The 24,681-nt window shown below is 41.8% G+C and overlaps 1 protein-coding gene across 7 annotated transcripts in view; it reads right to left on the bottom strand.

Moving 5' to 3' along the window:
* The window catches only part of LOC126468850 (tyrosyl-DNA phosphodiesterase 2-like), a 162,047-nt gene that overhangs the window by 15,347 nt on the left and 122,019 nt on the right, over positions 1 to 24,681 (bottom strand). For all 7 annotated transcript variants that reach the window (XM_050096589.1, XM_050096583.1, XM_050096588.1 and 4 more), the window contains one exon: positions 14,230 to 14,400. In XM_050096589.1, coding sequence (XP_049952546.1) covers positions 14,230 to 14,400 — 171 coding nt within the window. The remainder of the gene's footprint in view (positions 1 to 14,229; positions 14,401 to 24,681) is intronic.

The following is a 24,681-nucleotide window of genomic DNA, read 5'->3' on the forward strand; positions in this document are numbered from 1 at the left end:
CACACAGTGTGGAAGCTAAGCTATCGATTTGTAGTATCATACCCAGGGTTGATCGCAGCCCTCTGGTTTGGAGTAGAGTATAAGATCTAAAGCAGAGGCTCAGACAACTCTGCGATGGTATCGTATGCGAATTTCTCGACATCCACTATTGACTGCAGAATTGTAGGGTTCCCCTTAATAGGTCAGGCGTGCACTACATGCAGGAAGCGGTTACTAGTGTAATGGAGTACGTGTGGCGGCACAAATGGATTTTTTTATGTTAGAGAACCCCTCTCTTGGGATCAAAGATGATTTGCCCGATAAATCAGCCACAGCAACCTCTGAGAATCTTGGTCCTCACAGATCGGAGATAGAAAAGATTAACAAGATTTTAGTAAACTGCAGGAGCATCCAAGGAAAGGTCCCAGAAGTAGTATCACTTACTGAAGGTTATAATGCACAAATAGTATTGGGAATAGAAAGCTGTTTGAAACCAGACATCAATGACAATGAAATCCTAAGTTCAGATTGGAATTTTTATCGTAAGGATAGGTTAGTCGCCAATGGTGGCGGCGTATTTATTGCAGTAAAAAATTCGATAAAATCTAGCGAGGTTATCACGGATTCCAAATGTGAATTAATCTGGGTGAAACTGAGTATCAAAGAACGATCAAAAATGGTGATTGGATGCTTCTATAGACCAACTGCATCAGGATCTGTAGTTTAGAGTGCTTCGGACAGAATTTGCAGAATATCATTAGTAATTTTCCTGATCATAGCATTGTAATAGGGGTGACTTCAACCTGACAGGTATAGATTGGGAGTGTTATGCCATCAAAACTGGTGCCAGAGACAGGGAATCATGTGGCATTGTTCTGGACGTCTTGTCGGAAAATTACCTTGAGCAGATAGAGAACCAGCTCATGAGGGTAACGTCCTAATACCTTCTGACAACAAACAGAACTGAACTTATCAAATCAGTTAACTTAGAGGAAAGTATCAGTGATCATAAGGTTGTGACAGCGTCTACGATGACTGGTCCTACAAGGAATGTTAAGAAAGGTAGGAAGATATATTTGCTCAGCACAGGTGACAGGATAGAAATTTCAGAATATCTCAGCAGTCAGCATCAAATATTCGGTGATGAGGACAAACATGTGTAGAACAAATGGAAAAAATCCAAAGGCATCATTCAGTATGCCCTAGACAAGTACACCACGTGATCAAAAGTATCCAGACACCTGGCTGAAAATGACTTATAAGTTCGTGGTGCCCTCCATCGGTAATGCTGGAATTCAATATGGTGTTGGCCTGCCCATAGTCTTGATGACAGTTTCCACTCTTGCAGGCATACGTTCAATCAGGTGCTGGAAGGTTTCTTAGAGAATGGCAGCCCATTCTTCATGGAGTGCTGCACTGAGGAGAGGTTGGTGAAGCCTGGCACAAAGTCGGTGTTCCAAAACATCCCAAATGTGCCTGATAGGATTCAGGTCAGGACTCTATGCAAACCAGTCCATTACAGGGATGTAATTGTCATGTAACCACTCAGCCAAAGGCCGTGCGTTATGAACAGGTGCTCGATCGTGTTGAAAGATGCAATCGCATCCCCAAATTGCTCCTCATCAGTGGGAAGCAAGAAGGTGCTTAAAACATCAATTAAGGCCTGTGCTGTGATAGTGCCACATGAAACAAGGTGTGCAAGCCCCCTCCATGAAAAACGCGACCACTCCGTAACACTACCGCCTCCTAATTTTACTGTTGGCACTACACACACTGGCAGATGACGTTCACCGGGCATTTGCCATACTCACACCCTGCCATCGGAATGCCACATTGTGTACCTTGATTCGTCACTCCACACAACGTTTTTCCACTGTTCAATTGTCCAAAGTTTACGCTCATTACACCAAGCAAAGTATTGTTTGGTATTTACTGGCATGATGTGTGGCTTATGAGCAGCTGCTCAATCATGAAACCCAAGTCTTCTCACCTCCCGCCTAACTGTCATAGTACTTGCATTGGATCTTGATGCAATTTGGAATTCCTGTGTGATGGTATGGCTAGATGTCTGCCTATTACACATTACGACCCTCTTCAACTGTCGGCAGACTGTCTACATCTACATTTATACTCTGCAAGCCACCCAATGGTGTGTGGCGGAGGGCACTTTACATGCCACTGTCGTTACCTCCCTTTCCTGTTCCAGTCGCATATGGTTCGCGGGGAGAACGACTGCCGGAAAGCCTCTGTGCGCACTTGAATCTCTTTAATTTTTCATTCGTGACCTCCTAGGGAGGTATAAGTAGGGGGAAGCAATATATTCGATACCTCATCCAGAAACGCACCCTCTCGAAACCTGGACAGCAAGCTACACTGCGATGCAGAGCGTCTCTCTTGCAGAGTCTGCCACTTGAGTTTGCTAAACATCTCCGTAACGCTATCACGCTTACCGAATAACCCCGTGACGAAACACAATGCTCTTCTTTGGATCTTCTCTATCTCCGCTGTCAACCCGACCGGGTACGGATCCCACACTGATGACCAATACTCAAGTATAGGTCGAATGAGTGTTTTGTAAACCATCTCCTTTGTTGATGAACTACATTTTCTAAGGACTCTCCCAATGAATCTCAACCTGGCCCCTGCCTAACCAACAATTAATTTTATATAATCATTCCACTTCAAATCGTTCCGCATGCATACTCCCAGATATTTTACAGAAGTAACTGCTACCAGTGTTTGTTCCGCTATCATATAATCATACAATAAAGGATCCTTCTTTCTATGTATTTGCAATACATTACATTTGTCTATGTTAAGGGTCAGTTGCCTCTCCCTGCACCAAGTGCCTATCCGCTGCAGATCTTCCTGCATTTTGCTGCAATTTTCTAATGCTGCAACTTCTCTGTATACTACAGCATCATCCGCAAAAAACCGCAATAAATTTCAGACACTATATACTAGGTCATTTATATATATTGTGAAAAGCAATGGTCCAATAACACTCCCCTATGGCACGCCAGAGGTTACTTTAACGTCTGTAGACGTCTCTCCATTGAGAACAACATGCTGTGTTCTGTTTGCTAAAAACTCTTCAATCCAGCCACACAGCTGGTCCGATATTCCATAGGTTTCTACTTTGTTTATCAGGTGACAGTGCGGAACTGTATTGAACGCCTTCTGGAAGTCAAGGAAAATCTACCTGGGAGCTTGTATCTAATATTTTCTGGGTCTCATGAACAAATAAAGCGAGTTGGGTCTCACACGATCGCTGTTTCCAGAATCTATGTTGATTCCTACAGAGTAGATTCTGGGTTTCCAGAAATGACATGATATGTGAGCAAAAAATATGTTCTAAAATTCTACAACAGATCGATATCAGAGATAAAGGTCTATAGTTTTGCGCATCTGCTCGACGACCCTTCTTGAAGACTGGGACTACCTGTGCTCTTTTCCAATCACTTGGAACCTTTCGTTCCTCTGAAGACTTGCAATACATGGCTGTTAGAAAGGGGGGCAAGTTCTTTCGCATACTCTGTGTAGAATCGAATTGTTATCCTGTCAGGCCCAGTGGACTTTCCTTTGTTGAGTGATCTCAGCTGCTTTTCTATTCCTTGGACACTTATTTCGATGTCAGCCATTTTTTCATTTGTACGAGGATTTAGAGAAGGGATTGCAGTGCAGTCTTCCTCTGTGACACAGTTTTGGAAAAAGGTGTTTAGTATTTCAGCGTTACGCGTGTCATCCTCTGTTTCAATGCCATCATCATCCCGGAGTGTCTGGATATGCTGTTTCGATCCACTTACTGATTTAACATAAGACCAGAACTTCCTAGGATTTTCTGTCAAGTCGGTACATAGAATTTTACTTTCGAATTCACTGAACGCTTCATGCATAGCCCCCCTTACGCTAACTTTGACATCGTTTAGCTTCAGTTTGAGAGGTTTTGGCTGCATTTAAACTTGCAGTGAAGCTCTCTTTGCTTTCGCAGTAGTTTCCTAACTTTGTTGTTGAACCACAGTGGGTTTTTCCCATCCCTCGCAGTTTTACTCAGCACGTACCTGCCTTAAACGCATTTTACGATTGCCTTGAACTTTTTCCATAAACAGTCAACATTGTCAGTGTCTGAAATCTGCCTTCTATTACTCTTGCTAAACAGATAAACCTTCCTCCCTTTTTTTATATTCCTATTTACTTCCATATTCAGGAATGCTGCAACGGCCTTATGATCACCGATTCCCTGTTCTGCGCTTACAGAGTCAAAAAGTTCGGGTCTGTTTGTTATCAGTAGGTCCAAGATGTTATCTCCACGAGTCAGTCAACAGACGAGGTCTGCCTGTATGCTTTTGTGCTGTACATGCCTCTTCATGTTACCACTTCACTATCACATCGGAAACAGTGGACCTAGGGATGTTTAGGAGTCTGGAAATCTCGCGTACAGATGTACGACACAAGTGACACCCAATCACCTGACGACGTTCGAAGTCCATGAATTCCGCGGAGTGCCCCATTCTGATTTCTCATGATGTCTAAGGACTACTGAGGTTGCTGACATGGAGTACCTGACAGCACAATGACCTCATACGAAAAACATATGTTTCTGGGGATGTCCGAATGCTTTTGATCACCTAGTGTATGTTCCGAGTAAGGTTTTAAGTGATGGGAAACATCCAGCATTGTTTAATTGCCGTGTTAGGAAAGTGCTACGTAAAGAAGGAGCACTGCATCTCAGATTCAAGAGAAGTACAAACCTAGCTGAACAAAGCAAAAATGAGCATAAGGAGAGCAATGAGAGAAGTGTTCAAAGATTTTGAAAGTAAGATGTTGTCAAGTGACCTGAGTAAAAAGTCTAATAGATTTTTGTCATGTGTAAAGTCAGTAAGTGGGTCAAAATCATCTATTCATTCTCTCAGTGACCACACCAACACCAAAATGAAAGATAACAAAGAGAAGGCCAAAATACTGAATTCGGTCTTTTGAAGCTGTTTCATCAAGAAAGATCGTAACACTGTCACTCCTTTCAATCTCCGTACGAACATCAAAATGGCAGAAATTGATATAACCGATCGGGGAATTGAAAAGCAGCTACAATTACTTAGCAGTAGAAAGGCTTCAGGACCAGATGAGATACCTATAAGATTAAATAAATATTATGTGAAAGGACCTGATCCCCTTCTAGCAGTCATTCCCATTTTTAAGAAAGGCCTTAACACAGATCCACACAATTTTAGACCTATATCGTTGACGTCAATCTGTTGTAGAATTATTGAACATTTTTATGCTCAAGAATTATGACTTTTTGGTAAATGAACATCTCCATAAAAATCAACATGGATTCCGCAGAGATACTGTGAAACCCAGCACGCTCTGTTCCTCCACAAGATCCACAGTGCAGTGAACACCGGCACTCAGGTTGATGCCATGTTCCTTGATTTCAGTAAGGCATTTGAGGGCGTCCCGCATTGCTGTTTGATGAAAAAAATACGAGTGTACGGAGTATTGGACCAGACCTGCAGTTGGATTCAAGACTTTCTTGCAGCTAGAACTCATCACATCACTCTTAACGGAACTAAATTTACAGACGTGAAGGTAATACCCGGAGTACCAGAGGTAAGTGTGATAGGACCATTGCTGTTTACAATATATATAATTTGGTCTGGTAGAAAGCGTCAGATGCTCTTTAAGGCTATTCGCAGATGATGCAGTTCTCTATACCAAAGTAGCAACGCCAGAAGATAGTAAGAAATTGCAGAATGGCCTGCAGAGAACTGATGAATGGTGCAGGCTCTGGCAGTTGATCCTGAATGTAAATAAATGTAACATATTGTACATACACAGGAAGAGAAATTCACTACTGTACAGCGACACTATTGATGACAAACAGCTGGAGACAGTGCCTGCCGTAAAATATCTAGGCGTAATTATCCAGAGCGACCTTTAGTGGAATGACTATTAAAACAGATAGTGGGAAAAGCAGACACCAGACTCAGATTCATCGGTAGAATCTTAAGGAAATGTAACTCATCCACGAAAGAAGTTGCTTATAAGGCGCTTGTTCACCTATCTGGGATCCCTATCAGGTAGGACTGATAGAGGAGATACGAGAAGATCCAACGAAGAGCGGCACATTAAGTCATGGGACTGTTTAGCTGGCAAGAGAGCGTTACAGAGATGCTAAACAAATTCCACTGGCAGATGTAACATGAGAGGTGGTGTGCATCACGGAGATATTTACTACTGAAATTTTGGGACAGCATTTTTCAGGAGGAGTTGGGCAACATATTACTTCCCCCACATACATATCGCATACTGACCACGAGGACAAAATTCGAGAAATAGATGAATTAGAGGCTTACCAACAATCATTCTTCCCACGCACTATTTACGGTGGAATAGGGTTGGAGAGATCAGATACTGTTACCAAAAGTACTCTCTGCCACATACCATTAGGTGACTTGCCAATCAATATGCTGTAGATACTTCCTTTACATGCTCTTGCCTGTATTGAAAGTTTCAAGTTCCTCATTGAGATATGACACTATTAATTTTTTATCTAGTTTACTGAATAATATATATACACACCCACATGATTTACCAACTGACCTGCCTGCACTGTGAAGCTTTCTATGTAGGAATGACCAGCAACAAACTGTCCATTCGCATGAATGGACACAGGCAGACAGTGTAAGTTGGTAATGAGGATCACCCTGTGGCTAAACATGCCTTGGTGCACGGCCAGCACATCTTGGCACAGTGTTACACCGTCCAGGTTATCTGGATACTTCCCACTAACACCAACCTGTCAGAACTCCGGAGATGGGAACGTGCCCTTCAGTATATCCTCTCTTCTCGTTACCCGCCAGGCCTCAACCTCCGTTAATTTCAAGTTGCCGCCGCTCATACCTCACCTGTCATTCAACATCATCTTTGCCTTTGTACTTCCGCCTCAACTGACATCTCTGCCCAAACTCTTTGCCTTTACAAATGTCTGCTTGTGTCTGTGTATGTGCGGATGGATGTGTGTGTGTATGCAAGTGTATACCTGTCCTTTTTTCCCCCCTAAGGTAAGTCTTTCCGCTCCCGGGATTGGAATGACTCCTTACCCTCTCCCTTAAAACCACATCCTTTCGTCTTTCCCTCTCCTTCCCTCTTTCCTGATGAAGCAACCGTTGGTTGCAAAAGCTTGAATTTTGTGTGTATGTTTGTGTGTCTATCAACCTGCCAGCTCTTTCATTTGGTAAGTCACATCATCTTTGTTTTTAGATATATTTTTCCCACGTGGAATGTTTCCCTATATATATATATATATAAAAAACAAAGATGATGTGACTTACCATACGAAAGCGCTGGCAGGTCGATAGAAACACAAACAGACACATACATACACACAAAATTCAAGCTTTCACAACAAACTGTTGCCTCATCAGGAAAGAGGGAAGGAGAGGGAAAGACGAAAGGAAGTGGGTTTTCAGGGAGAGGGTAAGGAGTCATTCCAATCCTGGGAGCGGAGAGACTTACCTTAGGGGGAAAAAAGGATGGGTATACACTCGCGCGCGCGCACACACACACACACACACACACACACACACACACACACACACACACACACACACACACATCCACACATATGCAAACACAAGCAGACATATTTAAAGACAAAGAGTTTGGGCAGAGATGTCCCAAACTCTTTGTCTTTAAATATGTCTGCTTGTGTTTGCATATGTGTGGATGGATATGTGTGTGTGTGCGTGTGCGCGAGTGTATACCCGTCCTTTTTTCCCCCTAAGGTAAGTCTTTCCGCTCCCGGGATTGGAATGACTCCTTACCCTCTCCCTTAAAACCCACTTCCTTTCGTCTTTCCCTCTCCTTCCCTCTTTCCTGATGAGGCAACAGTTTGTTGCGAAAGCTTGAATTTTGTGTGTATGTATGTGTCTGTTTGTGTTTCTATCGACCTGCCAGCGCTTTCGTATGGTAAGTCACATCATCTTTGTTTTTAAATATATTTTTCCCGCGTGGAATGTTTCCCGAAACATAGATATACATTAATGGCACTAATCCTGTAACAAATTATGTCCTACCTATTCATTGAATGTATAATCAGACTATATAATTTTATTTATTGACTGTTAATATGTTGTTTAAAAGTTTCCTGTGGGAGATATATCACGTTGTATGTAAAGCCCTCTAGTGGTTAACTTCTTAAGATTGGTGCATGCCTAAGTACCATCCTGGCGACCGATTCAACAGAGGGCGCTGATCATTGGTCTGTTCTTTTTTCAGCTGTCATATAGACATTTTATTTTTCATAGGCATGCTACAGGAACTGTAATACGTATATTAATTGTTGACCGTAAATTCACCATAAAAAGGATCGGTCCTATTCTATTCATATATTTCCTTTTAATAATGTTATATGGGTAACTGTATTTGTCTTTTAATGTATCACAATGTAGTTTCTATGATAGTTATCCATTTTAAGAGTTTGCCACATGTATTTTACATAATGTGTTTTTATCAGATTATGTTTTTTGCTTAAATTATGACTACATCCAAGCCGACAGTAGCGACATCTAGGGATGATGTAGGCAAACAGATTTCTGGTAGCTACTGTACTTCAGTAGCCAGTTGCAATAATTGTGTGGATGATGCGGCCTATTCTACACTGTATTTTGGATCTATATGACAATGCTATGCTGATTATATTTATATGCTTTGACAATGCCATTATGGCCGTATCACTTCAGGACATGGTGTAAAAAGGTATGTTTTACAGTATTCTCTGTACATCTCCCTGGTTGAATGAGAGTATATTGTGATATGTATTGCTTTATTATGTTGAAAGACACACTGCTCACTAGGTGTATATATTTGTATATTATAGATCTGAGGATGGTCATTACGGACTGAAACCGGTCATCGTCTAAAGAATTCATATTGGGATCAAAGACTGGAATAAAAATCTGGTCTATTGTGATAAATACACCGCCTCCATTTCCAATTCGCTTATACTTTCGATATACAATCAAAATTTCCCTAAAAATCTCACTGCTACCAATATCACATTTCAACCAGCTTTCTGCACCTACTAGTATGCGAGTTTCACTACTTTTAGTGAGCGGTTTAAACTCCAGCACTTTGTTGCTAATGCTTCGACAGTTTACCATTAGTATTTTAATACTCTCATCTGTGGAGGTATTTCTTTCAATCTTACACTAATATTTCTGGGTTTCCTATGGCTATCGTTATCTGTATTGGATGGAGAGCTGCTGAATCTAAAAACACCTTGCATGCACCCCACACATGGTCAGCTACCTGAGTAACAGCCTCTGACTTGTAGTGCACACCTGGCCTATTTGTGGTGGACCCTACAGTTCTTGACCCTACGGTGCAAGTCAAGGTAGTATCAGCTTAGCTTGTCACAGAACCTTCAAAGCCTCTGGTTTAGTCCTACCACTACACTCAAATCCAAAGTGCCATTATCAGTTCTGGGGACAATGCTGCAAACTGTGAGCTTTATTGAAAGTACATGCACAAGGCTGGTCTTTTCAACCTTCCCTGCCAGTCACTGAAATAACCCAAGTATGATCGTGGAGCCCAGACGACAGGCATCATTTGCTCCAACATGCCTGACAATCTGCAGTTGATTGCAACCTGTTCCATCAATGGCTGCTGGAATAGCCTCTTCAACATGTTGAGTGAGGCCCCCAGACACATACACTGAGTTCACCTGGTGTCCTTTCCTATCACTTGCCGCCATTTCCATAAGGGGTACCATCATTCACCATAAGTCTGAACTGCCAATGCTTAATATACCCCTCGACAGTGTAGTGTTATAGGGCCTTTACTGTTCCTTATCTATATAAATGATTTGGGAGACGGTCTGAGCAGCCGTCTTAGGTTGTTTGCAGATGACTGCTGTCATTTATCGACTAATAAAGTCATCAGAAGATCAAAACAAATTGCAAAACGATTTCAAAAAGATATCTGAATGGCGCCAAAATTGGCAATTGACCCTAAATAACAAAAAGTGTGAGGTCATCCACATGAGTGCTAATGGGAATCCATTAAACTTTAATTACATGGCAAATCAGTCAAACATAAAGGCCGTAAATTCAACTAAATACCTAGGAATTACAATTATGAACAACTTAAACTGGAAGGAACACACAGAAAATGTTGTAGGGAAGGCTAACCAAAGATTGCATTTTACAGGAAGGACACTTAGAAAATGTAACAGATCTACTAGGGAGATGGTCTACACTACGCTTGTCCGTCCTCTTTTAGAACGCTGTGGGATCCTTATCAGATAGGATTGACGGAGTACATCGAAAAAGTTCAAAGAAGAGCAGCAAATTTTGTATTATCGCGAAATATGGGAGTGTCACTGAAATGATACACAGGATTTGGGCTGGACATCATTAAAAGAAAGGCTTTTTCATTACGAAAGAATCTTCTCACGAAATTCCAATCACCAACTTTCTCCCCCGAATGTGAAAATATTTTGTTTACACCAACCTACATAGGGAGAAACAATCACAACGATAAAATAAGGGATATCAGAGCTCGTACGGAAAGATGTAGGTGTTTGTTCTTTCTGCACGCTGTATGAGATTGGAATAATAGAGAATTGTGAAGGTGGTTTGATGAACTCTCTGACAGGCACTTAAATGTGATTTGTAGAGTATGCATGTAGATGAAGATACTGGACAGAACAGGTTTCCCAAAACATGTGAAGTGAGTTCCACTGGCTCAGTTTCAGTGACAGACAGCACCTCAGACTTGTTGGTCAGCAGGATCGGTACAACACCCTGAGTCCTCCATGGTACCCGTCCATCCAGTATAGAATGCCTATATCTACTGTTGACGTGTCACTCGCAGTCAAGTGGACAATGACAGATCCTATACCTTGTGCAGAGAAGGCAGGATCCACAGAGAAGGAAGGTACATGAGGTACCTCAGGTACTGGTATCACAGGTACTAGACTCTCAGGAGCTTCTCCAACACACCAATTCGCAGCAGTTGTCAATCGTTTGACAATAGTCAGGGCGATTTCCAGCTACTAACCAATGTTGAAGTACCATATTGGCCCACAAATAAGCTGCACTCTTTATCCAAATTTCACCCTCCAAAAGTTAGGGTGGAATTTTTATCCACTACTTTGTGTTTTTATAACACTTGCTCTAAATAAATTATGCTCAGTCTGTAACCAGAACTAGTGGCAAGGCATTTTATTACACAACAATGCAAACTTTTACCAGTATTTTTTTGGCATTAACATCATTTAGGTCTATTGGTTTGTTAGCTTACAATTTTATTTCAGTTGAATACTGATAAGAAACTTGATTTATATGCTGATATGAATGACCTCTTTGATTGAAAAGCATTGTCAAGCCATGGAATTTTTATGTCAAAACCACAACCAACAGAGGTGCCAGAAGAAAGTGTGGCCTGGAGTGATCTAATGTGCAGCATTGGGGCACTTCGGAAGAAAACTGGAACAATGCAGTTTCAATGAGAAAATCATTCAGGGAGCCACAATGTGGCATATATCCGTAACTTGCGTATGTGCAATACAACAGAAAAGATAGGACACCTATCTCATGAGAAATAATCCAACTGAAGGCCTTGGAAATATCAAGTGTCTTAAATGTGCTGCAAGGAGAATTCCATCCAAGTACTGGTTGTTGTTATCAGTTTACGTGGAGAAATAACTTTGCTCTCTGACAATGTACTACACTAGTACAGAGTATGCCAACATATTTTGAGGAGAAAACGGTTAACTTTCAGTGGTACGTCATTCAGTTGTGAAGTGTCATTCATACTCATTTCCGTTAGACACTCAGACACGCCATACATAAAGAAAACTTTCCTGAAGGGTTAGTGATTTGCTGCTAAGAAAAGGGCTGGATAAAAATGCAACTGATTGTTGACCAACTGTCTACTGTTTGGTTTTTCAGACCTAAGGCAGAGCTTGCTAACAAAGCCATGCTAGTTTTGGATGCTTTTAAAAGACATCTAAATGCTGAAGTAAAAGATAAACTTGCTACACAAAAGACAGAGCTTATCACAATGTCTGGAAGAATGACCTCAAAACTACAGGTGTTAGATGCGATCTTAAACAAGCCATTCAAGGTCAACCTCTGAAAAATATATTCGGATTGGCTCCTGGAAGAATCTCATGCCTTTCACCAACCGGTAAAGATTAAAAAGAAGCCAGTCACTCTTCTGTGTGAATGGATTCTTGCTTCATGGTCCTATACCCCATCAGAGTGCACTACCATGGGGTTCAAGAAATGGCTGAATATTGAGTGCACTGAATGGCACCGAGAATGACGTACTTTGGGAAGGGAATTAAGAAATTGATGGTAGTGAGAGTGATGGAGTGAATAATACAACTGATAGTGATGAGAGCGAATAACACAAAATAGGGTACCAGTATGTTCGGTGTCAACCTCTTGTATCATTTGTTAGCACAAATGTTTGTGGTACATAACTGCATTTTACACGCTACTACAAGTAGATTTCAAGCTATTTTTCTCCTATCAATCAGTATGTGGCTTATTTTGCGCAAAACATTTGTTTTATCTCATCCTCTTAAGTTAGGGGTGTGGATTATATGCGGTGGTGGCCTATTATTGGGCCAATACTGTACATCATTTACATTGTTGAGGTGAGAACTGCTTGTTTTAAAAACCAGTAATTTAAATTTGGTGACATTCACCTTGAGGTCCTGGGTCCTGATCACTGAAAATTGTTACTGCTATTACATCACTAGTAGCAAATGATACAGCTCCTTATATTACCTATCATAGATTAGAACTGAGGTGTCATCTGCATAGCTTAATATATGGGAGACTTCAGTTTTTTGAGAAGTTAGCTACGGTTTACCGTGTCGAATGCTTTTGTCAGCTTCAAGAATGATAATTTTTAACTTCATAGACCGGCATAGTGGTGGAAGAGAAAATGTTTTCGAAGATGCAGAATTGGAGACATTGCTGACTGAAGACTCACGTCAAACTCAAGAAGAATTGGCACGATTAGTGGGAGTGACACAGCAAGCCATTTCAAAACATCTCAAGGTTATTGGCTTGATTCAGAAAGAAGGAACTTGGGTACTGTGCAAGCTGAATCCAAGAGACGATGAACGGCATTTGTGTGTTTGTGAACAGTTGCTTCAGAGGAAAAAACAGAAGGGATTTCTGCATTGCACTGTGACCGGGGACGAAAAACGGGCTCACTACGATAACCCTAAACACAAAAATCTTGGGGATATCCCGGCCATGCTTCCACATCGACGGCCAAGCCGAATATTAACGGCTCCAAGATCATGCTCTGCATTTGGTGGGACCAGCTCGGCGTCGTGTACTATGAGGTGTTAAAATCAAGTGAAACAATCACAGGTGCTTGGTATTGAAAGAAATTAATGCATCTGAGCAGAGCATTAAAAGACAAACAGCTGCAATACAGCGAGGGGTACGAAAAAGTGATTTTGCAGCACGACAACGCTTGACCCCACGTTGCAAAAGAGGTCAAAATGTACTTGGAAACATTAAAATGGGAGTCCTACCCCACCCGTCGTATTCTCCAGACATTGCTCCCTCTGACTATCACCCATTTAGATCAATGGCACATGGCCTGGCTGACCAACACTTTCGATCTCATGAAGAAGTCACAAATTGGATCGATTCATGGACTTCTTCAAAATATGAACAATTTTTTTGGCGCGGGATTCGTACACTGCCCGAAAGATTGGAGAAAGTAGTGACCAACGACAGAAAATACTTTGAATGATACATGTGTAACCAATTTGTTTCATTAAAGCCTCAAATGTTGGCAAAAAAAAAAAGGCGGAAGCAAAGGTGTACACCCTGTAGTATCTTGCTAAAGCTGGGAGTTAACTTATTGGGCTTCCTTACTTCTCTATACACTGGTTTCACAACTCTCATTTTTAGAACAACTGGAGAAATGTTTCCTCTAATGTTGCAATTAAGTGGGTAGGTAAGAGGTTCTGAGCTTCCTTTTAAGCACTCCTTAGTAACTGCACTGGATATGTCATACCATCTATGTGAATTTTTTTCTTTTAACATGTGTGTTGTCTTGCAATCTTGTGTAAACACACAGTAAAATTTGTCAGTAGCCACCTCTACATTCAAAAGTATTTGTCATTCACAAAGAATTAAGACAAAGAGTAGAGTGAATCATTGAATTTAAAAATAATGAGTGAAACTGATAAATATGTAGTATACTTACATCCTTTTCCCTCAAATTCAAATCTCCACCACAAATAACAACCTTTTCTTCAGGACATGTCAACATTTCCTGAAATATCCTCTTCAACTGATTTATTCTTTCAGCTACATGGTCTGCAGTGCTCTCCAAGTGAGTGTTAATGAGCAATAAATTTAAGGGTCCAATATGAGCCTACAAAAATTATGGAACATATGTTAGTAGACTGTACATAATGATACTGAGAATGCATAGATACAAGTTATGGAATATGAGTTGATTTACAGTGAAACATTGTGTCTACAAGATGCCAATGTTATAGTCAAACATTTCTAAAACGAATGCCAGTTCAATTACATCTATCGGCACAAACAGGCTGCAAACAATTCGTACTCCCAGGAGAATACCTCGTCCCAGTGTCCCATTGAAGTAGAGTTGTAGGACTAGTTGTGTGCAATAATACATGAAATACTTTTTCTGCAATTGATTAGCTGATATTATGTTATAAATTAAAATATGGAAGTGAAAAGTACTGCACTGACAAGAGTAAGGAGCCAATGTTTTCTTAATATTGGATTTACAAGTGACAGTGAAAAGTGACAAGACACTGTTTTCTCATAACTGATGAAAATTATTGATATCTCAAAACTTTCTTTGAGTACATTCAACACTTTTTGTTTACTTGAGAATTCCCTATCCACAAGGATCAACAGCCCAGGTGCACATCTCAGTATTCAGCAATAAATTATCTTCATTCACAACGAACCAACTGCTAGTACATTATACAAAAGGCAATGTGGATCGGAACGAAATCAGTTTTTCTGTGTTCAATCTTTTCTGACTTCGGAAGGAAATAACGAAAAATGTTGTTTGGTCCCCTGGCCAGTAATGCTGAATATTTCAGGCTGAAATCTGATAGCATTTGATCTTTCAGACCAAAAGCCTTTGGTCTGTTAGTGCTCAAGAGTCCTTCCATAAACAATCATATTAATAAACCAATACCATACACAGTAGCAGCGGTAACATCAGTTCCTATTAAGATCATCGAAGGAGAGCACTATCGGTGTTGTCTGGCACTTGGATGGGTGACCATCCGGTCTTCCGAGCGCCGTTGGCAAGTGGGGTACACTCAGTCCTCGTGAGGCACATTGAGGAGTTACTTCTGAGAAGTAGTAGCTCCAGTCAAGAAAGTGACAACAGAAGGGAGAGCAGTGTGCTGACTACATGCCATTCCATATCTGCATCCAGTGATGCCTGTCTGCAGAGAATGACAGGGCAGTCAGTCAGTGCCAATGCAGCTTCGAAGGCCTGTTCAGATGAAGTTTAGTTCAGTTTATGTACATTAGCGTTGACACAGCAGGTGATGAATGCAGTGTTTCATCTCCATGTGCTGTGCTTAAGATGAAATGAGCCATGAAGTAGTTCCTGGTCCACCATGGGCACTAGTTACAGCTTCTCCTTGTGAAAAGAAGTTCTTTATCTAGAGTGAAAGAAGGGTTTCCAGTCATCTAGGGTCCAACCTATACAGTCACAAGCCCAGGAGAGGAGATGCAGGCGATGACGCGCTGTTAGCAAATGCATTCGCATCAGTCATTCGCTGCCATAGCCCATGAAAGCCCAATTCCACCACACTGTCCGAATGGATACATTCATCATACTTCCCACATTGATTCCTGAGGTTATTTCATACGGTGCTACTTGTCTGTTAGAAATGACAACTATACACAAACACCACTGCCCTAGGTCGTTAAGTGAAGGCTGTCAGCCACTGCATCGTCCATAGTGAAAGGTAACAGCTGAAACTTGGCACTCTTGGCACTCTCTTGACACTGGACCTCTGAATATTGAATTCCCTAATGATTTCCAAAATGGATTGTCCCCTGAATCTAGCTCCAGCTACCATTCCACAGTCAAAGACTGTTAATTCCCGTTGTCAACCATAATCACATAAAAAAATCTTTTCACATGAATCAGCCAAGTGCAAATGGCAGCTCCTTCAATGCACTGCCCTTTTATATCTTGCATATGGGATACAACTGCCATTTGTATACGTGCATATCGCTATCCCATGACTTTTGTCATCTCAGTGCGTATTACTACATTGCTAAATCAGTACATCATCCCAGTTGCACGTTGCCTATCTCAAGGCTTCCAGGGGCAACAAAAAATTTTTCAGTACTTCACACATTATTGATCAAACTTAAAATGGTATGATAATCCACTCATTAAGAGATTTAATATTACGTTAAAGGTTTAACACAATAAGGCAAGTCTTAAAGTTAGGCACTAAGTATATGTCTTGAGGTAATGGTGCATAAATTACCCACACAATATTAATCAAGTATTTGAGAATGAACACTTTGTTACTTCCTGACTGTAATGTAATTTCAAACCTTATCTAAACTTATTCCATTAATCTATGGATGAACCACTTGCATGAATATCAAGAGCTCAGATGGAAACCCAATTCTAAGCAAAGAAAGGAAAGCAGAAAGGTGGAAGGAGTATATAGAGGGTCTATACAAGGGCAATGTTCTTGAGGACAATATTATGGAAATGGAAGAGGCTGTAGATGAAGATGAAATGGGAGATATGATACTGCGTGAAGAGTTTGACAGAGCACTGAAAGACCTGAGTCGAAACAAGGCCCCCGGAGTAGACAACATACCATTAGAACTACTGACAGCCTTGGGAGAGCCAGTCCTGACAAAATTCTACCATCTGGTGAGCAAGGTGCACGAGACAGGTGAAATACCATCGGACTTCAAGAAGAATATAATAATTCCAATCCCAAAGAAAATGTGTTGACAGATGTGAAAATTACCGAACTATCAGTTTAATAAGCCACGGCTGCAAAATACTAATACGAATTCTTTACAGACGAATGGAAAAACGGGTAGAAGCTGACTGCGGGGGAGATCAGTTTGGATTCCGTAGAAATGTTGGAACACGGGAGGCAATACTGACCCTACGACTTATCTTAGAAAATAGATTAAGGAAAGGCAAGCCTACGTTTCTAGCATTTGTAGACTTAGAGAAAGCTTTTGACAATGTTGACTGGTATACTCTCTTTCAAATTCTGAAGGTGGCAGGGGTAAAATACAGGGAGCAAAAGGCTATTTACAATTTGTACAGAAACCGGATGGCAGTTATAAAAGTCGAGGGGCGTGAAAGGGAAGCAGTGGTTGGGAAGGGAGTGAGACAGGGTTTTAGTCTCTCTCCAATGTTAGTCAATCTGTATATTGAACAAGCAGTACGGGAAACAAAAGAAAAATTTGGAGTAGGTATTAAAATCCAGGGAGAAGAAATAAAAACTTTGAGGTTTCCTGATGATATTGTAATTCTGTCAGAAACAGCAAAGGACCTGGAAGAGCAGTTGAACGGAATGGACAGTGTCTTGAAAGGAGGAAAGATGAACATAAACAAAAGCAGAATGAGGATAATGGAATGTAGTCGATTTAAATTGGGTGATGCTGAGGGAATTAGATTAGGAAATGAGACACTGAAAGTAGTAAATGAGTTTTGCTATTTGGGGAGCAAAATAACTGATGATGGCTGAAGTAGAGAGGGTATAAAATGTATACTGGCAATGGCAAGGAAAGAGTTTCTGAAGAAGAGAAATTTGTTAACATCAAGTATAGGTTTAAGAGTCAGGAAGTCCTTTCTGAAAGTGTTTGTATGGAGTGTAGCCATATATGGAAGTGAAATGTGGACGATAAATAGTTTAGACGAGAAGAGAAGCTTTTTAAATGTGGTGCTACAGAAGAATGCTGGAGATTAGATGGGTAGATCACATAACTAATGAGGAGGTATTGAACAGAATTGGGGAGAAGAGAAATTTGTGGCACAACTTGATTAGAAGAAGGGATCGGTTGGCAGGACATATTCGGAGGCATCAAGGGATCACCAATTTAGTATTCGAGGGCAGTGTGGAGGGTAAAAATGGTAGAGGGAGACCAAGAGATGAGTACAGTAAACAGATTCAGAAGGATGTAGGTTGCAGTAGGTACTGGGAGATGATGAAGCTTGTGCAGGATAGAGTAGCATGGAGAGCTGCATCAAACCAGTCTCTGGACTGAAGACCACAACAAAAAAAACAACAACAAACAACAACATGGATGAACAATCCAAAACTAATAAAGCCAACAAAATTAGGGAGTTAGTTTTTCAACTATAATGGTTTTACATGATGAACACAAAATATTTAACACATTAACTCATTTTTACATCAACCAAACACTGAAAATGTTTTATACATGGGAGTTTGATTTTCTAAAGAATTGGGAGCGGGGGGACTACGGGGTGTGCAATCCATGCACAAAATTAACAGGTAAATAATTTAGGAATAAAGGACACCGTTCACTGAATGGAAAAGGCACTGAGTCGTTGACAGGCATATACAGAATAGAAGAAAGTGTGTGCCCATCTATGAGACATTGCTTCTGCTACTGGGTCTCCTTTACCCTTAACTTTTTTACATTCTGCCAAAATTTTCCTTACTATGGATAAACAGTTAACATTTATTATGTTTATTTATATGCATGCTGTTATGGGTGACGCATCACTACTAATCTGCAAACAGTATAAAATTATTAGCACATTTAAGCCAGCAAACAGTGAAAACTTCTGAAGCTATGTTCAAGTGGCTTTTCCATGTTTCTGGCAGGATTGAATCATGCTGAAAGAGAAACAGAGAGAGAGAGAGAGAGAGAGAGAGAGAGAGAGAGAGAGAGAGAGAGAGAGAGAGAGAGAGATAATTGCACTGCAAGTTTTCTGGTATTCTTAAAAAGAAGGCTGCAGGAGATTAGGACCACAAACCTTATTGTATTTTCTGTTTCACATTTTAATAATCTACTAGTGTTGGCGTGTGAATACTAAATTCGAAGGAGCAAACGCAGTAATGCAAAACATATGAATGTTTCCAAAATGCAACCTTCGTAAATATTAGTAAAATAGGTACAAGATTTCCCTTATCAACCGTCTGTATCTAACGATACTGGGAGAATACATGGCAATCAAACACTTTTAGATGTAGTGCTAAAATATTACAAATAAAGACTATAGTGCTGTCAAACAGGAAATTCATGTGTGAATGAACTGTTTGAAGATACATTGTCAAAAGACAAAAATGATAAGTTTTTACTTTATAACAATGAAAATATTCCATTTATGGCAACATAATGTAATTGGACAGATAAAAAAACTAATCACCAAGAAGTGGGACGATAACACACATATAAAAGAAGGTTATACTTATGCAAGCTTTGATGGTTGCCCCGCCCCTGCCCTTCCCCACCGGAATACCCACATGGCTGGAAACCCAAAAGAAATTGACTGAACAAGCAGCAAGGTCAAGACCGGAAGAAGGTCATGGATGGTAGAGACCAAGGGGTGGGAGGAAAAACACCAGGCAATAGCCTAAAGGCCACTCGTCCTGTCCATATGTAACAAAACTAGGGTGGGGGAGGACCATTTAATGAAGTAAATGGTCCAGTAAATGGTCATAAGTTCTGCAGTAAACACCTCACCTGTGGCAAGAGATGGAGTTCTGTGGCAACAGAATACGTGATTGGTGGATTTCGAACCATCAGTGTAAGAAAAGCATGCCGAAACTCCCATAAGAGCGCGCACAAGGAAGGGGGAGGGGGTGTTCAGGAGAGACCATGGGGAACACCAGAAAGAGGGAAGTTGGAAACCACAGCGAAGAGAAGGCAAGCAGAGACCAACTGGTAAACCCACACAAGGACGGGCAATGGGCGAGCAGTGGGCATGGGATATCCTGGAGCTGTGAAAAGAGTAGAACTGGTGCACAGGAAAAAAGTGGGTAGCAATTGCACAGGAAACCAACAGCTGGGACCGCCAAACCAAAAGGGGGAGGTCCCAGTGTCAACCAGAAACTATAGACGGGACTAATGTAAAAGTCTCTGTTGGCCAAACAGATACCACAATGGTGGACTGGACCTAGAGGAGCAGTTGAGCCATAAACTTGGCAATTTTAGTCCAGTTGCGACAGAATTAAGGCCCGATAAAGGCAGAGAAGAGTTGAATGATCTGTTCCTAAAGAGGTGTGGTAAAGGGAGCGAAGGGCATTGAGCTTAGGTAAAGAGTCAGTCTTCAGAAGGCGGATTTGGGTATCAAGTATGCCTTTTGTCATAAAGAAGACCCAAGAAACAGAACTAGGGGACCAGTCAGGCATTGAGAGCCAATGTAGAACTTTGGATCAGGACGGACCATAGTACAGTGACAGAAATGGACCACCTGCCATTTAAGAGAACTGAAAACCATGTGAGTGAGTCCATGTAGAAGCATGTCGGATGGCACCCTGGGACTGGTGCTACACAGATGCCACTGATTGGGAACTAGCCCAGAGAACAGAATCATCTACATATAGAGCAGGGGTGACTACTGGTCCAATGGAGGCTACGAGTTCATTAATACCTACAGGGAAAAGGACACTTAATATAGAATCATGTGGAACACCATCCTCATGGATTCATGGAGACCTAAGAGGTCGTCGGTACCATCAGATTAAGGAAGTAAGTCGGATGTACCCTTTCAAAGGAATCATCCCAGCATTTGCCTGAAGCAATTTAGGGAAATCACAGAAAACCTAAATCCGGATGGCCATATGTGGGTTTAAACCATCAACCTCCTGAATGCGAGTCTAGTGTGCTAATCACTGCGACACCTCGCTTGGGGGGGAGAGGGAGAGGGTGAGGGGCCGAGGGAGATATTGCAAAATGTGACCGCAGAGGCCAAGTGGCTCTCAAGATGGCAACTGCTTCCAATGTGGCATAAAGGGGTTATCCATATACTAATGTCTGTATGGACCAAGGCGCAAATGCCACCGGAAACACCCAAAGGGCCAACCAGGCTTTAACAGAAAGCACAGAGACCACGAAGAATAAAAGGAAATAAGGGATTGCAACTCTAGAAACTGACAGTAGTACCCATAACAATCCATTGAATAAGCATGGAGTGGGGATCCAGAAGGTGTCGGTAGTATCTGTTACAATTCTTTTCAATACACATGGAATGGTGATCCAAATGGGAGGCAAACAGGCTGAAACTAGTCACACTGCTTGGGCACCAACTGTCACCAACAAGGACAGGGCAACATCCACAGATAAGAGATGAGACACCAGTCGCAAAGGGGGAGTCGGTAGCTCTGAGAGCACAGGACGGGCCTTGTCCTGTGACTTATGATTCTCCTCCTCTTTCGTAGAGCACAGGACGGGCCTTGTCCTGTGACTTATGATTCTCCTCCTCTTTCGTAAGTTGAGGACAGCAGGGCCCAAACGGATAGCAGGTTTGAGCGAGATGTGTAACAGAGAGAGTGTGCACGACCATTGGACATACAGACTAAGGATCCCACAGGCGACTTGTTTCAGCAGGCCGCCAATCTGGGAGCCACCAGGGGGAGGGGCCTGGGAAAGGGCCTGCTACCAGCAGACACTAAGCAAGTGGGACACTTCTGTAACAGGGTAGGGGGAGCAGCAGCCAGGAAGGTGGGCATGGGAACCACAAACCACGGGGGAGGGGGAGAAGAGAGGGGGTGGGATAGGGATAAAGAAGAGGCATGGGGGGGGGGGCGGGGGGGGGGGGGGGACGTAACAGAGGTAAAGTTACATGTCTTACACGCAGGTTGAAGACCATCACATTTCTTATCAGCCTCAGTGAATGACAAACAATCAATGGACTTACACTCCTGTATCTTCTCTTCCTTCTTATAAACCGAACAATCCAGATACCTTGGAAAGTGATGGTTCTGACAATTAACACACATGGAGAGCAGAATACAAGACTGAAAAGTGAAGGCATTGGTCCGATCATATTAGGGAAGGATGGGGAAGGAAGTCGGCAGTGCTTTTTCAAAGGAACCAACCTGGCATTTGCCTGAAGCGATTTAGGGAAATCACGAAAAACTTAATAAGGATGGCCGGATGTGGGTTTGAACCGTCCTCCTCTTGAATGCAAGTCCAGTGTGCTAACCACTGTGCCAGAGACGGAGGAAGAGGAGGCAGAGTGGGAGGGGCGAGGAGAGGGAGTGAGAGACATTGGGAAGGAAAAGCAGTCCGGGAAGGAAGAAAGAGCCACAATAGCTCAGAACCCCACGTGAACCATGCATGAGCTCACAAAAGAGCCAAGCCCACTAGACAGATTATAGCAGTATGGAAAAGGGAAGAGATTTCAAACGTGGTTTCAGAAGGCGTAGCACAGTGTCAGCAGCAGTACAATTTATATGTAAGGCATCACACAAAAACTGATGCACATAAGCTAGTAGCAGGAGTTTTTGTATACTTTTTCAAAGCCTTCGGGAGGGTATACCATATACTTTCTGTCCAAATTTGCAAATGATATTGTCAGTGCTGATCTTATGATGTCACTAGACTCATATTTGACAAAAAAGCAACAATGCACTGAAATTTTGTATGAAAATTAGATAGACAGGAAACAGTCCAGAATGAGAATCATTAAATTCTGTCTACTATAGGGCTCAATATTGGAACAATTTCTGTTTATAGGAGGTGTAAATAAGGTTCCAAGCACTGCAGAATAAGAACCTTTTCATCACCATGTACGCCAATGATTCATATGGTCTTTGCTCAACAAAAGATCTAGGTAATTCATGGCAATTTACAGAGATATAGACAGTTATTCCATCATGAAGTCAGATGTAAATAATCTACTGCAATTCAAAAGGAGCAATGATGTACACACAGTTTTTTCACACAAAGAAGAGCAAATCAGAGGAGTGCAAGGACTGGAGTAAGCAAGCTCTGCCTATTGACTCACAGTACACAGGCTGCTAAGGGCTGAGGGATAGTGCAGAGGTAAAAAGCCATGCTAACGTCAAACAGTGGTGGCAACACAATTTCAATTTGAGCTGACAGTACCCCTGATTAGCCACTGGCACAATGGCTGTCAACTCCTATGTATGGTATGTGTACGAAAGGAAAAATTGAGATGGGGCGTAATAAAAGTTTACAGGATTTGTGAAATGTAAATTGGTAGTTTCTTGCTGAATGATGGTACTTGTGGCTACTAATACTGTATTAATTCTCACAGACAACTCGAAATTAAAAAGAAACAATAGAAAAATTTACAATACAGCAATAAAAACAGAATGTGTTAAATTTTAAACATTTATTCACATAGCTAATGTATACACATATAAATGACTCAGTCTCATTAAGTTCTCCATCTGTGCCTAATGTGTTACTGTTGCTACTGCAGTACCAGTATTGATAATGATTTTGTCTAATACTGCTATTTCAATGAGAGCGTCACATCTCCAGTAATCTTCTTCCAGTTGCTGGACCTTCCTGCAGTGTTCTTCCCAGTCGTCAGCAGTTTCTGACACAAAGGACTCCTTTCAATCTTAAACAGATTGTCTTTGGACAAGTCCCCTGAAATGTTTTGCGCTCTAAACAACTATTTTTACTTCTGCCCATACTGAAGGGTTTATAATAAATATGTATAATAATTACATGTTATTTATGGTTGTTCACAGCAGAATGACTTATTATACATTAATTGAACTTTTAGAGACTTTGACATGTTAAGCAACAATATTTGGAAGTGGCAGCAATCTAACAAGGAAAGCCGGCACATATGTGACAATGGTCATGTTTCTGCCCAATGTGAGAAGGCCGATGACCAGCAGACTTTGCGCAGCAGCAGTCAGCACTTCAACAGATCAAAGACCAAGCTGACAGGCAACGCTACCAAGGAGAACAACTACCAGTGCTGTTTGTACATCAGTAGTCAATGCTCCATAAACTGTAAGTGTACTGAACTAACGTGCACGACATATCTGACAATGCGGAGGAGATGACAGGGTGTGCAGACATTGACCACGTTTCTGCCCAACATAAGAAGCATAGGACAACGACCGAAGGTCAGTCGCCGCCCCAGAAACTTCGCGATATTGGCAAAAACACTGTATAAATACCTCTGATAAATGGGTATGAGGTGGACCTTTGGAGTGGTCCTTCAATGGGAGAAAGAAGACTTGAAGAAACATCATGTGGACAGACGGACCAATGGTTAGTCAATGATCATCATACTTCACTACAACGACTTAGCCGCTACACTGCTCAACAGAAGACGATGTCGGTACTGCACCAATAGGTCAAGGCAGAAGATGCCATACCAGATGTTTGTGTGGTAACTACCCAGGTGGCTAGTGAGGGACTACGGCCTCACCAAATGGGTCACCTGTGAACTCAGAGACTGCTGAACTCCGCCAGAAGATGCCGCACCTGAGGGTCGCTGGTTCGATTCCGGGACGGACAGCTCCACCTTCTGCTGTAGCCAGTTGTTAATAACGCAACAAGTGAATCCACAAGGAGAAGACTAAGCCATCACTGCAGTAAGTCACAGGCACTGTACTGAATGGAAGAATAACCCGCCAGAGCGCCGCTGCAACACGAGACGTCATCGCATCCACTGTCACCAGAATCTGCAAGCTAC

The sequence above is a fragment of the Schistocerca serialis genome, chromosome 1 (assembly GCF_023864345.2).
Source record: "Schistocerca serialis cubense isolate TAMUIC-IGC-003099 chromosome 1, iqSchSeri2.2, whole genome shotgun sequence".
Taxonomy (NCBI): domain Eukaryota; kingdom Metazoa; phylum Arthropoda; class Insecta; order Orthoptera; family Acrididae; genus Schistocerca; species Schistocerca serialis.